This window comes from Marmota flaviventris, chromosome 6 (genome assembly GCF_047511675.1).
Source record: "Marmota flaviventris isolate mMarFla1 chromosome 6, mMarFla1.hap1, whole genome shotgun sequence".
Lineage (NCBI taxonomy): Eukaryota > Metazoa > Chordata > Mammalia > Rodentia > Sciuridae > Marmota > Marmota flaviventris.
Genome location: NC_092503.1, coordinates 73,753,835 through 73,769,023, shown reverse-complemented (window position 1 = coordinate 73,769,023; position 15,189 = coordinate 73,753,835). Strand labels below are relative to the sequence as shown.

Here is a 15,189-nt window from a genome sequence, read left to right as displayed (position 1 = left end):
TCAGTTATAAAACTTTAGAGGAATAATTTGAGAGCAAACCTTTAAATGTTAAATATTAACTTTGATACCTCACACCAATAGAAAAGGTGTTAAGTTCACCTCACATAGGTAATGTATATAAAAAAGGTGTTAGCTAAAGCAAGTTATAGGGCAGGTTACCCTACTTTGGGCCACTCTAGAAAATTCTGTAATATTTTAAGCAAGAGAGAACAAAATATAAACCACAAAGGCAAACCCCCAGTGACCCACCTCCTCCAGCCACACCCTAACTGACTACAGCTACCACCCAGCTAAAACATAACCTAATCATTTCACCTCTGAAAATTCTTACATTGTCTCACACATGAGCTTTTGGGGATACCTCATATCTAACAGTAATAGGAAACCACACTGTTTTCCAATGATGACCATTAGACATAAGTTCAAGTCATCTAAGTCTGCTTTAACATTTGGCTAGTACTCTATACAACAGTATCAGCTATAATCACTTAGTACTAGCATTATTCTATTTCTAAATTTCTTGGTAAAGAGACTTCTGAACTTACTTAGCAAGGTATTCTTATAATAGCAAATCAGAAGTCTTGGACATCACTTCTCTTTAATGTTTTAAGGTTTTTTTTTAAATAAGGCTCTACTTATTCTGATTTTTTAGTTTCTTGATACTGTTTTGAAATTCCTTATTATATATTCCTCTTGGTGATCTGCACCTCAGTTCTTTTGTTCCTATAATCAGAATTCAGTGAAGTTGCCCTCAAGCAGTCATGTTGCTTTTTTTGTTGTGTTTTCGGTGATACTGGAGATTGACCCCAGGGGCCCTCTATAACTGAGCTACACTCCCTATCCCTTTTTAGTTTTTGAGACAGAGTCTCAAGTTGCCAAGGCTGGCCTCAAGTCTATGATCCTCCTGCCTCAGTCTCCCAAGTCACTGAGATTACAGGCGTGTGCCACCAACCCCAGCGGTCATGTTGATTTCTTTATGTGTTCTTTTTAACTCTTCATCAGTACCTCATTCTTCAGAAACTCATAATATGTCTCGAACCAACATCCCACTAGCCATGGAATTAACTGATAGTTTATTAAATTCAGTTTATTCAAGAACAGTGTGCATGTCCTTTAACTTGCTGTGTCTGGCTATCACTCATGCTAGGATAAAAAGGTTGCTTTCTTTCGAAGTTTCTCTCATGTCTACCTCATCATCTATCAGTTCTTATCAGAATTTAAATCCAGAGAAGCTGTTTTTATCACTGTTTTTCCTAACTGTAGAGACTAAATTGGCAGGAAAGCAAGTCAAGAAGTTATTAGACACTGATTTTTACTAGTTTGAACTTCCCAGCAGATTTAGTGATAATCTCACAGTAAGATTTTTTTCCTAGTATTTATGCCAGTCTTGTGATCTTACTAGGAAAGCATCTATGTTAATCAGTTTATAGTATAGCAGTGGCTCTTAAATTTTAGCATTTATCAGAAGCAACTGGAAGGTTATTTAAAACAGATTGCTGGGCCCATTCCCATAGCTTATGGTTCAGTAGGTCTGGGGTAGGGCCTGACAACTTTCATTTCTAATAAATTCCCAGGTGATGCTGCTGCTGCTGGTCCAGGGACCATACTTTGAGAACCACTGGTCTACAGTGTCTTCTGTTTCTCCTTTTATCATCATACAAACATTTTAGACCAAGCTTTCTCTCTCAGGTACTTACTCTCCTTACATTAGGCTTATTTATTTTGAACAAGGTGTATTCTTGTTACATTATAGTCAAGTGTCAGCCCTCTAATTTCAGCAACATTGAAACAGTATCTCTCAGGAGAGACAGATGAAAACTCCTGGAGATTAATTTAGGGAAGAAAGAGAAAATAAAGTTGAAACAGTAGATTGGGGCCCCATTTACATATATCTATTAGCACATGTCTCACAGTGTATATTTGTCAGTTTTCCTATACATGAAATTATTTAACAGCCAGAGCTGTGTATCATCATCATATTTATTAATTCAATATACAGCACTGATTATGGTACAGAAGTTATACTATATTTGATAAAGAGGGGAATCTCAAAACCAGCACTTCATCCTCAAGCTGTTAGGGAATAAATAAGTTCTAGGATTGATGCTATAAAGTGTATGAATTAGGGTGGTGACAAATGAAAATTAAGATTCAGGCTAACTATGCAAAATCCTGTGCTAGTTATTGGTATTAGGAAACAGAAGATATTCATGTCATATTATGCATATCTTATGTCTGATTTTAGGGATACATTTTAACTTAAGTGTTCTGGTTAATTTCTGGAACGGTCTTTATGTTTTGTTCCGTCCTGTCTTATTCTATAGAACACCTGATATGAATATACTTTTGGTAGGACTGTACCACTGATTTTTTAATTCATTTGTGTGGACTGTTGGATAAATTCTATTTGTTAGCGACTGAAAGTAACTTTTAAATTAATATTTCAGGTGGAACAGAATCCATTATTAGGGTTTGGTGCTATAGCAATTGCTGTATTGTGCTCAGGGTTTGCAGGTAAGTTATGGAAATATCATTTTACCTGTTGTTACATTTTTTTGAAGTCAAAACTTGTAAAAATGGACCTAATTTATCTTGCTTTGTCATAACAATTTTATTCTCATTAAAGCTTTATCATCTTATAGTTTGGTGTCAGCTGTTATTTCTAGTAAATGTGTGACCTTGTTTGACTCAGTTCAGACCTCAGTTCTTATTCAGACTTGCAGTTAGCTTTCTAAGAACATACTTTTTTTCATCTTTGACTATCTCACTCTAGACAACAATCCAGAAGTAAATGAAAACAGACTCCTGAAAAATGGAAAAAATTGGCCTTCAGAGAGCTCAAAATACATTTTCCAATTTTCCTATAACTGCTAGCTCCAATAGGATGTTAATGTTGACCAGCTTGATGTCTGTTTTGCCTATAGCCTCAAGTTGTCCTCTGCTTCAACAGACTAGGAGCTACAGAACAGAAAGAGGAGGTGGATGGAGTATAACTCAGAAACATACAAAATCATAGCATCTAAAAAGGGAGAGAAGAGAACATAAAATCACTACCATGAAGAGAACAGAAAGTCTGGGGACATATGTGTAGGGACAACTCCAATGAATAAAGAAAAGATAATGAATGCTGAAGTGCAATGTGAGAAATGAAATGTGTTTTAGAAATATTTTCAATAGGAATAAAACTTGAACCTCTTTAAGAATATATTAGTTATAGCTATATTTTTTTATTATTTGTACCTATTTCAAGTGTTAGGACTTTTTATTTCTGACTAGGAAGACAGGTAGAATATGGAAATATACTACTTGAAATAGGTGTTTTAGAAGCAGAGAAAATCTAAATTTAGGACTATACTTAATTAACCAGTATCATGCTAAACATTTTTTCTTAGGAGCCAACAAATCAGAAACAGAAATAGTCACCCTTCCCCAAATAATATATTTTTGATTTTTAGCAAACTTTTTGAGCAATTAAATATTTTGTGTCCACCGTTGTATTTAGATACAGCATCTCAATACACATTTGAGAATATTCTTCTATGCTGGGAAGAATTATTATTTGAATAACTAACTTAATAATTAGAATATTATAATCAGAAAAACTAAGCACTGAATAATTAAGTGGTTTTTGCAGAAATAAAATCAAAAGTAGAAATAAATATATCTATTTTACAGTTTTCCCCCCATTCTTTGGCTCTAACATAGGTTCATAAAAAAAAATCATTTTTCATTAAACGTTTTGGTTGATGAGTACTTGAGAACCAGTTCCTAAGTCTAACATGGTATTTATATCTAAAAATTTTAAATTCCTTGTCAAACATGCATTCATTTAAATAAAAAACTTAATACTGGTGTGTGACTTCTAGTCTGGGGAATCATACTAACTTTGAGTATCTCAAAACAAAAAAATGATGGACCCACAACTTGGGGAAAAAATGCACATATACACAAAGTTTATTATTTAGTTTATGGTCCTTCTGACATTTTATGAACTTATATAGGAAGATGTCTTTACTCAGCAAGTCCTATTCAAATTTTATTTTGGATATGTCACTGGAAAAACTCTTTTAACTGGTGATTTTATGGTTATTTTGCAACAAGGGTGTGATTAAGATAATTTAATAGTATAGTTTTTTTGGCTGACCAATGCAAGTCTTTTAGTGGCATTAATAAGCGTTTGTGATCTATCTTACTGCTACAATAAAGGCAGAAACTGTTCTTAACAATAATTTAATAGTCTTCTGTCAAATATAGCTTTTAAAGTTACTCTTAGTTATTAAACCTCATGTTCGGTGTAAAAGTGCACATTCGTAATATTCAGTATATCATGTGTCATAACCTACATAATAAATGTTTGTTCCTCAAATCATATACTTTATATATCTCTAGGGTATGTTCTAAATGAGATGTTTTAAATTAATTCATAATAATATCTTTAATATATTCTTGTCTAATTTTCCTATTTCAGGAGTGTATTTTGAAAAAGTCTTAAAGAGTTCCGACACTTCCCTTTGGGTGAGAAACATTCAAATGTATCTGTCAGGAATTGTTGTGACATTAGTTGGCGCCTACTTGTCAGATGGAGCTGAAATTAAAGAAAAAGGATTTTTCTATGGTTACACATATTATGTCTGGTTTGTTATCTGTAAGTATCCAGGAATTAAAGGTTATGAGTAGATCCTTTTTACTTTTTTTTTTTTTTAAGGTTAGATATCTGCTTTAAACCTTTATAGCATTTTGACATTATTCTTTTGATACTGTGAATATCAGTTCAAAATGTAATTTTGGTTTTATTGACTTTCTTTTGTGGCACTCTACCCCAAAACAATTTTCTTTCATAATCAAAAGTGTCAAATGTGATAGCAATAAATGTTTACAATTTAGTAATAGATTATTAGGCATCCAAGAAACATTTATGAAGGAACTACTATTCACTTTTAGTACAAACTCTCAGTTGACTGCTTCTAAGGAAAATAGTATTTTTTCTAGGTAAATTAGTATAGCATCTCTGGGAATGAAATTAGCTCATCATTATGGAATGTTTTATTTATTTGAGTGTTAAGATTTTTTTCTTTCTCTATCTCAAGTTCTTGCAAGTGTTGGAGGCCTCTATACTTCTGTTGTGGTCAAGTACACAGACAACATTATGAAAGGCTTTTCTGCAGCAGCAGCCATTGTCCTTTCTACCATTGCTTCAGTGATGCTGTTTGGATTACAGATAAGTATGTCTTAGTTTATATTAGTTGTTAACATGGAAGAACCTTTCACCTACCTGATTCACTCATCTCATTAAAAATGGCAACTGGCTGTGCTGTTTGTAGAAATTCCTAGTTTTCTTACTACAAATCACAATTGTGTGGAATGTAAGGAGGCAATAGTTAGGCTTTTTAAATGGTCCTAGAGCTGAAGCTGAAGGATGCTGGGTTCTATGTGAAAGTGAGGGGACTGCTTAGGTATTAAAAAGAGCTTTTTTTTTTTGCAGTCATGGCTTCTCTGTTCCAGAGATGTTAGATACATGATGACCTGAGTGATCAAGGTGAACAGTAGGCCCTCCCTATCTGTGGGTTCTGCATCCATGAATTCAGTCAGCCATTAGAAAAAATTTGGGGGGAAAAATGCATCTATACAGACTTTTTCTTGTCATTATCCTCTGAACTATCTAGTAGAGCAGGTATTTATATAACCACTTACATTGTATTAGGTATGGTAAGTAACCTATAAATTAAGTATACAGAAGGATGTCTGTAGGTTGCATGCAAATATGCCACTTAATATATGGGACTAGAACATGTACAAATTTTCATATTCCTCTTACAATAGGAATAGGTAGATAAACAGTAATTTTGCAGAAAACCATTTTATAGTATGATTCAATGCCCCATAGATTCTCGGGGACAACTAATATGAATGGAAGAAAACAGAAAACATTTTCATCTCCTTCTTTAGCTTATATTTTCCTGTTCTGGACTTGGTTAGGTGTGAATTGGTTTTGAAAATAATCCAAGTCTAGATTTTTATTTTCTATTTTATAAAGATTTATTTTTTTCATTTAAACATTTTTGTTCTCATGTAATTAATATAAGTTAAATATTATAGCTAGCTTTCTGACACCACTGCTATGTTAGCCCTTCTAATATAAGTTTCCTGCCATTCAGTTGGCTTCTGAATTACTTAAGCAGTAAATATTTTAGGGTGCTTTATGCTATATAATCATTTTCACTATTGACCAGTTCTATATTATAAAACACACAAGGAAAATCTATCAAATGTCTGTTAAGTATAGGCCTGGCCTGTATTTACATTTAATTTTAGAATTTATTCCTTTTACAAATGCAGGTAGATAAACAGTAATGCTGCAGAAAACCATTTAATAGTATGATTCAAATCTAGCCTGTACCATTTATTAGTTGTATAACCTTGGAGACGTTACATAACCTATGTTTGTTTCGTCATCTGTAAAATGGGAATAACGTCACTATCTCCTGGGGTTGTTTTGCAGGGAATCTGCCTGACTCATAGTAAGTAACCTGTATAAAGCTAACCACCTAAAACTTCAGTGTTGGGTATCTCCAGACATTCCATAGATGTTTTTCTTACCTGATTTGGGTGATTTTTTTGTTTGTTAGGTGAACTTTTAATTGTAGTTCTGATTTGTTTTTATGTCCTTGCTCCCTAAGAAAATCTGGTAACAGTGTAAAATGCTTTCAGTTAACTATTTAGATGTAAGATAAAAACTGCCCCTCTTTTTTGAAGGCAAAGCTGGTCTTTTCTCTTTAGGGGTGAATTAAAATCATAGCTTGATGTCATTTCTCTGCATGCCATTTTTTAAAAAGCTATTAAGAGTCTGCCATTGTACTCCATATAGAATATGGTTCTATTTTTAATGGAATTTCATCATAAGCATTTATTTATATAATGCTTACATGCCAACTTTTGACAAGTGGTAATTCCGTTTTTTGTATTCTGATTTTCAGAATAAAGATTTAAAAAGTATTGCAGGACATGTAATTTTATACAATAAATCACCACTTTATCTCTTCCCATTCAGAAATTTTCAGTTATTTGAATAATTGGTCACCTAACTCTGAATTTTGTTCAAGTGTATTTTACTCTAAACTTTTCCACATTTCTGATATCATGGAAAAGCCACATCACACTGTATTTTTTAAGAATATTTTTAAATTGTCAATTGACCTTTATTTTATTTATTTATATGCAGTGCTGAGAATCAAACCCAGTGCCCCACACGTTAGGCAAGCGCTCTACAACTGAGCCACAACTTCAGCCCCACACACTCCTTTTTTTTTTTTTTTTTTGCATTCAATGTATTTGTATTTTATATTCAAATTATAGGAAGCTATTCTTTCTCAGTGATCAGTGAATGTTGCCCCTTTTTCCTTTGTGCTAGAATGGACAAACTTTCTAAATATTACCATCATAAAAACAGAACCTTTAGATTTATTTCTTATGACAGTATAAATACTTAATTTAAAATTTTCAGAAATTTATTGTTATAGAGCTTTAAAAGCACAAAGACAAATTAAACTTTTCTTTTTCTTTGTTTGCCTCCTTCTCAGCACTTACCTTTGCTCTAGGTACTCTTCTTGTATGTGTTTCCATATATCTCTATGGATTACCTAGACAAGACACTACATCCATCCAACAAGGTGAAACAGCTTCAAAAGAGAGAATCATTGGAGTGTGATTTGAGCCTCAGGAGAGATTTCTACTATCACTAAACCATTTGCATTAAACTAGAGCCTTAAGTCAATCTTGGAAGGTAGATTAAACTGAGAACCAACTAACGATATGACATAAGAATCAAGAAGAAAGCTATATGAATGAACTGTTAATACAGAGATTTAACGTGAGCCTGTTTGGGTTCAAGCTGTACTGTTTAGAATGAAGGAATTTTATTACTGTATATATAAATAATGTATATAAAAAGTATGGAGATGATATGGTATTAAAATCATGTGAAGCTACAATGTTCAAGTAACAAGGTGTGGGACAATGTTCAAGGGTTAAAGTGCCAAAGCCATTTCTGTACTAACTGTTCTCTTGTTCAGGTACCAGGGGAGAAGGATGGCCCTTCCTTGTTCTCCAATTCACATACAATATTGTGTCCCAGCAGCAGTAAAGACCTAGCTCTTTAAAGAGTCAGAAACGAGACAAGCTAGTTCAGAAACAAACTTGAATGTGTAATGGAATCTATTTCATAACTCAGACGATGATTCTGGGTGGTGACTGAGTACTTAGTGCTGTATTTGTGCCATTCATTGTCTGGTTCATATTTCTTTCCTCTTAGAAGGTATACTTTTTTTCAAAAACATTTCTAATGTCACTTTTATACTTTTTTTTATAAAGTATGGTTAAATGTTGGGCGCTCAATAATTTGTTAAATTTCAGTGTTTTTAAAAAAATTTCTATAATGTTAATTGGGAAATTCAGCAATAAACTTATTTATATGAATTCTGTTTAATCACTTTTTTTGTAATGTAGATATGACCATTAAGAATGCAAAAACATAGAAAACCAAACCAATTTCTTTCAGCATGTAGAATCATATCAAGGTTCTTTGTTCGCAAATAATATCTATAAACGTGGTTTAAGTGAAACAAAACCAAATAAATCTAAATAATAGCAATCAGAGTTATAGGGCTCTTGGTTGTAGAAATTAATGAGTGTTTTTTCAGGGACCTGCTTTTGGGAAGACTTTGCTCTAACCATTACTGTCCATGTGTCATATCACTTAAGATTCAAATTGATCTGGGAAGGAGAAAATGTCTCAGAAGTGTAGAGGGATGATACTGCATGCACATATAAAACATGTTCCTATTGTACATTTTATTTTAATTTTTTAATTGATTTGTAAAAAATAAATGACAGTGGAATGCATTGCAATTCTTATTACACATAGCACAATTTTTCATATCTCTGGTTGTACCTATTATACATTTTTATTCTATGGATGTTTGTGCTAAGGGAATTTTAAGCAGAAAATAGTATGGAATCTAACTCACTTAAAATTGAGACTGTATGGATGAGTCTTCTAGATGAAGGTAAACCGTACTTGCCAATATAAAACAATGGTTATTCCAACTGGAGAAACTTTGACTCATTGTTTTTCTTCATAAAAAGAGATGAAAATTTTTGTATTCAGAAAACTTCTACTAGCAACACTTAGAATGACTTACAAAAGATGTGAATGAAAATGCTGGCAGAGGATGGCGCTGATCAAACAAATCACATCCTACTCATCTAAATCAAGCTCATGTTATTGCATCAAGTCATACAAAATCTACGTAACAAATATGTAGATACAGAAAGTTTTTTTTTTTTTTTTAATTCCTCATCAAATACAGTTTAACTATTGGACTGCATTTTGTGAATGTCTGTACAATTAATTTTCTTGCTATTCAAATATATTCAGCCTGAAGTTAACATAGGAAGCTGCCAGTATGTATCAACTAAAAGGTAAGTGTGAGGTAGGTTCTCCCTGGGAGTAGTTGTCAGCTATACTGCCAAAAAGATGCTTACTTTTTTTTAATCTTATTTTTCAGAACTAGCCATGACTACCAACGGCTTGGGAGGCTGAGGCAAGAGGATTACGAGTTCAAAGCCAGCCTCAGCAAGAGTGAGGTGCTCTTGCTGTCTCTAAATAAAATATAAAATACGGCTGGGGATGTGGCTTAGTGGTCGAGGGCCCCTGAGTTCAATCCTTGATTCTCCCCTGCCTGCCCAAAATTAATTTCTGGAAGAATGACACTATAAGAAACGTCAAGTCATAGTTTAAATTCTTTATCCCCATATTATATCCACGATATTTTGAGTTTAAAATGACACAGCTTAGTTTTACAAATGTCTAAGTACCTATTGACCATAAGGGAACTCACATTACTTTTTTAAGGATAAGGATTAAATAAGTTGGTAAGTCACACGTATTTCACCTAAAAACAAATAACTGAAATTCACTTAGCATTTTAAAACACCATTTTAATTACAAATTACATTCTACATACAGGAATTATTCCAAGAAGTTTCATTCCATTGGCCAAGACAGAACGGACAGCTTTGAAAAGATGAAGTCTGGCCTACAAAATAAACCAAAGAATGATTAGATGTTCAATAACATGCTACCTGTAAGTAAATAAATAAGAATGGTTTTAGAAGAGAAATAATTTGGGGGGGAGTAGAGGTACTGGTGATTGAACTCAGAGGCATTCAACCACTGAACCACATCCCTAGCCCTAACTTTTTTGAATTTTATATAGAAACAGGGTCCCACTGAGTAGCTTAGTGCCTTGCTTTTGCTAAGGCTGGCTTTCAATTCTTGATCCTCCTGCCTCAGCCTCCAGAGCTGCTGGGATTACAGACATGTGCCACTGCACCAGCAAGTTTTAGAAGCAATTCTAACTTCTAATTTAAAGTAGGAATAATATTTCAAGTACCCTAGAGTTTACTATAGGTAAAGGAACAAATTCTTGAATCCCTTACAGCAAGACTAGTACAGAAGGCATTTGTGGAGTGGGAATGGTTGAACTTTTCAACTCTATACTGGATGTAGGAAAATGTGTTTCTTAGTTTATGAACATTGGTTGTTAGACTCCAATTCTTAATTATTACCTGAATCAGAAAATACATTTCTATAGTGTAACAATAAAATGTTATTTGATAAAATTCTACTAATGTTTTGGAATCTTGGTCTGAGGCTGCTAAGGATTCCAGGAAAGACATTCATTATAACCTACCCCAGCCACATCAGGAGGACTATCTTTTATTTGGAGTGTTTTGTGTGCCACAGCTGCAAGATGACTAAAACAGAAAGAGAGAAATCATCATTGGAACAAGAAGAAATTTCCTGTTATCAAGTTCATGTTATATCTAATTCTTTTCCCTCAAATTGGAATAAGTCAAAATTTGGAAGCACTAAAGAAGGTATCCAAAGTTGTAAAGCTGAGACTGAAGTTCACTGCTTTACTAAAACAAACTAAAACACACTCAACTCAAGCTTTAAATTTTGGTCTTGGTTCTATTACCAAGTTCTTGATATTATAATTTCATTGCTAGTTTCTCCTTCATTTATTTATTTTGTGTGTGTGTGTGTGGGGGGGGGGGGGGGCTGGGGATTAAACCCAGAGCCTTGTGCATGTGAGGCAAGTACTTTACCAACTGAGCTACGTCCCCAGCCCTCATTGCTAGTTTTACAAATATAGGTTATTCCTTTCTAACAACTTTTTACTTACTTGGATAATCTTTAAAATTAAAAAGTATAATATGCCACGGCCTTTTCCCTGTGTAGAGTGAGGAGGTGGGCTAGAGACTAGTTATCAATCCATTCCACACACACAGGCTACTCTTCTTTAAAACACCTTTTCTATTCAGGTATGGCACCAAGTAGAACAGTGTCCCAGAGAAATGATGCTTAGGATATTCATTTAATGACTGATATTTCCTAAGATTTTCTGGCTTTATTTCCTCTGTATATCAAGGAAAAAAAAAATTTAGTCAAGAAAATAGTCCTAAGGCTGGGTTTGGAGCTCAGCAATAAAGCACTTGCCTAGCATATGTGAGGCACTGGGTTTGATCCTCAGAATCACATTAAAATAAATAAAGTATTGTGTCTGTTGTCTATCTATAACTGAAAAAAATAGTTCAACTAAGTCTCTAATTTAGTAGATATTGAGTAAAAGCAAAATTTCCTTTCTTAAATAGCTTATGGGAGGGACTGTGGCAGTGGCTCAGTGGTAATGTGCTTGCACATACAAATAAATAAAATAAATGTATCATGTCCATCTACAACTAAAAAAAAATTTAAAAAATTGCTTATAGGAAGTTAATACTGTTGCTGTGTAAAAGTAGACTCAACTTCTATTCAAAGGTTTTAAAATAACCATAAAATTTCTATCAGAGTTTCACTGATTTGCCTCCTAGTTCAATCTCTACCCTCTCTCTAGCTGACTTGATGTTTCTGTGCCTCTGCTTAAAATGCTTTTATGGACCCACTGCCCTGAAAATCTAAATAGCAAAAAGTACATGGCAAAAAGGCCTATACAGACATCATCTGTCATCCCTTCCAGGAATATCCTTGTAGTTCTTGCTCAACTCTGCTTTTTCCTTCTTCCTAGATACATGCTTCTCCTGATTAATATCTACTGCTTTCCCCTGAGAAGCCCCTTCTGATCCTCCAGGTCTGGGCTAAAATTGTCTTTTATGTTCACTGTATCACAACAAATATGCACTGTGCTGTAACTACCCAGAGCATCGTGGGTAGTTGTCCCTATTCATTTGACTATAGTGACTATACTTTATGTCACTGATGAATAAATGAAACTGAATTGCTAATTGGCAAAAATTCCTGTAACTTGCAGCAAAACCATCAATTTTGGGGGGCAAGGGATCTGTCTATTTATAGGAAATCTTTAGATGAAAGAAATGTTCTTTGTTGGATCAGGTCTCAAATGTCATTAATGCTTGAAAATAGGAAAATTATCAAATACCTTAGAGTTAGAAGGTAACTAACAATGTGCCTGGGTTGAAGGTCCTGAGATGATTTAAAAAGCACTTCGTCGAACCTAAAAGAAAGATGATAGGGAGAGCTGACAGAGACAGACTATGCACACATTACTCTAAGTTGTTAAGAGACCTTGGATGAAAAGACTTACTTGATATCATTAAGAATAGAGGGCATATGGAAAAAGACCTGTGTACATCTGAAGGTAAATGCATATTTTTCTTACAAATTCCGGATGCAGGGACTTTCTAAATCATCTTGCTATCTCTTAGGCCTAATCCAGAGCAGACTTAAATCATGGCTGTTAAAATGAATGTACAAAGCCTCCAGCCAATTTGAGGAACATAATCTACAAAATCTACCTTCAAGGCTAAGAAAATCAGGTTGGTTTATTTTCCTTCACAAATTAGCTGCCCATGAGTAAATTTTACTGTTTGGCAATCAAAGAAAACTGCCTTGGTTTCAGCTACCCACATTCTTCTTGGGACTGATCTATGTTAACAAGTCTAACAGGTATGGCCTCCTGTCCAGTGTGGGGGCATCAGACAGATAGATTTATTTGAGACTGTGAGCTGAAGCCAGCAAGCAAGTGAAGGATGTATGACCTTTTAGAAGCTGCACAAAGGGAGGATTTTTCCTTATCAGGGTGAGAAGGTGTTCTTTTCTAAAACCATAAGTTTATGCTTTTATCAGGCTTTACCTGCCCAAACAATGGGCTAGTGGATGCCAGGCATTTCTGCTAATTCAGAGGTGATAGCCTTTTTAAGACTCAAAGACTGATCTTGAGTAATGCACTTCATCTTCCCTCAAAAGGCAGAAAAAACACTTTTGGGGCATACTTTTTAGTGGTCAGCAAAAATACCAACCAACAGTTAATTCAATTAGCAGAAGCAGACTTGGTAATACCAAAAAACCATCATACCTGAGAAGATGCTGGAGAATTGAAACAGACTGTGGCTCTTGTAAGCAAGCAGTGTTGAGGTCATTCAGATAACCAGATCCAAAAGTCTCTTCCAAACTATTATAAGTTAAAAACATCATAGACTTCATCCAAGGACACACACATAACTGTAGGTGATGAACATTACCTCAAATGTACAGTCTTGATCTCCTTAACATAGCCCTAAACTTCAGTGCTAACATATTTGACCTGAATCCTCCATTTTCTCAACTGAGAAATTAAAATTGAATCTCAATTTGAATCCTCAAATTCTCGATTTGTTTCTGTATCTGTAAAATGTAGGCAATAATACATTCTTTGACAGCATGATTTTGAACTAATTAAGGTTAATATACATAAAGGCATTTCTTGTAGGTGCTTAATAAATATTTAAAAACAACAACAACAGGAGGTCTGTTGTGCTTTAACTGGCTTTGAATAGGAGATGCTAGAAAAACCCAACAAACAGGGCCTGCTATTGGTCTTGGAACTACAACACCCAGGTCCCAACCTAGGGGAGGGCAGTGGTTTCCCTGTGGTCTCTTTTCACCTGTGGAGGCGGGCGTGCGTGTACTGAAGGAAGACTCCTGTATCCCCACGACTCTGGAAAACACGATCCCAGCTGAACTGATAATCCGATAAGAGTAAACCTCTGAAGTCCTACAATGACAGTAAATCTTTAGCCCTAGGATTTGTTCTAATACCAGACAAAAAGGTCTCATAAGAAGAGATCTAAACAGACCTGAATAATGAGCGCTGCAAGCCCAACCCTCTCTGCAGTCTCTTGTGGGTTCTCGAGTTCTTTAGTTGCTGAAATAGACAAAGGCAACTCTCTTTAACCTGCCTGACACTGCCAACATCACAGATAGAGGTGGAGAAAAAATCTGCCAAAAATGCATGCTGACAATTAAAACCAAACAAGTTCAGAGTGGGCACTTTACCTTCCTAGTTTAGGCTAATTTTTACTTTTCCTGCCTCATTAAAGAGAAGAAATAAGAATTTATTTTTCCTACAGATATGCCTTGTAAGATATTAGATATAGCTGACACTTATTTTTCTAAGGGAGATTAAATAAATCCATATGAGCTTGTGACCTGTATCTAATTTGTAACATAGGAACCTCACACAATAACCCAGACAACAGAATGATGATGCCTGAACTGTCCATGAAAAGAAGAGTAAGATTCTATTCAGATTATTAAAATAAACAATTCATGAGCAGCAGGTCTGTTACCTTGGGCATCTAAAAATCAGTGAAAGCTACTTTTGACATGGCCAGGGAAAGTTCAGCAGACAATTATATCACATTGCCTGAAAGTCTAGTAAAACATAAAAGTAGCATGTAAGGTATGACTTCAACAACAAAATGTGAATTTACTTTTAATGGAAGCCATATTCTGTAGCATCCTTAGTCGAATCTCATTTAAGACATCTTCCAGAAAAGTGACATCTCCCCTTCTTGTCTTCATTCCTTGGACTACTCCAAAGGGCACGTGCTGGCACCTGAAATGCACAGGCATTTAGTCAACAGAAAGCTAAAAATGAACTGGTAATCCTGAGTATACCAAAATATTCTTCCAGAGAGGAACACAAACTACCCTTCATGGTGAAGTTTTTAAAATTAATAAAATAAAACAAGATGTGACTTGTTGAAGCCCCAAACATACTAAGCAGAGAGCTTTATTTTATAAGATAACCAGATAACCACTAGCAGGTGATTAAACTACTAGTTGCT

General features: G+C 34.6%; 2 protein-coding genes across 5 annotated transcripts in view; one reads left to right on the top strand and one right to left on the bottom strand.

Moving 5' to 3' along the window:
• The window catches only part of Slc35a1 (solute carrier family 35 member A1), a 30,658-nt gene extending 22,186 nt beyond the window's left edge, over window positions 1-8,472 (top strand). For 2 of the 3 annotated variants that reach the window (XM_027928373.2, XM_027928374.3), the window contains 4 exons: window positions 2,448-2,514; window positions 4,469-4,645; window positions 5,088-5,222; window positions 7,578-8,472. In XM_027928373.2, the coding sequence (XP_027784174.1) occupies window positions 2,448-2,514; window positions 4,469-4,645; window positions 5,088-5,222; window positions 7,578-7,705 (507 nt within the window). In that variant the 3' untranslated portion in view covers window positions 7,706-8,472. Of the gene's footprint in view, window positions 1-2,447; window positions 2,515-4,468; window positions 4,646-5,087; window positions 5,223-5,482; window positions 5,537-7,577 lie in introns of all 3 variants that reach the window. The other variant, XM_071613220.1, reaches the window with a different exon arrangement.
• A 1,503-nt stretch (window positions 8,473-9,975) lies between these two features.
• The window catches only part of Rars2 (arginyl-tRNA synthetase 2, mitochondrial), a 60,725-nt gene continuing 55,511 nt past the window's right edge, over window positions 9,976-15,189 (bottom strand). Inside the window, exons 14-20 of one of the 2 annotated variants that reach the window (XM_027928196.2) lie at window positions 14,833-14,957; window positions 14,197-14,264; window positions 14,005-14,114; window positions 13,437-13,532; window positions 12,501-12,575; window positions 10,752-10,815; window positions 9,976-10,094 (exon numbers count right to left, since the gene is read on the bottom strand). In XM_027928196.2, the coding sequence (XP_027783997.1) occupies window positions 10,008-10,094; window positions 10,752-10,815; window positions 12,501-12,575; window positions 13,437-13,532; window positions 14,005-14,114; window positions 14,197-14,264; window positions 14,833-14,957 (625 nt within the window). In that variant the 3' untranslated portion in view covers window positions 9,976-10,007. Of the gene's footprint in view, window positions 10,095-10,751; window positions 10,816-12,500; window positions 12,576-13,436; window positions 13,583-14,004; window positions 14,115-14,196; window positions 14,265-14,832; window positions 14,958-15,189 lie in introns of those variants that run through there. The other variant, XM_027928197.2, reaches the window with a different exon arrangement.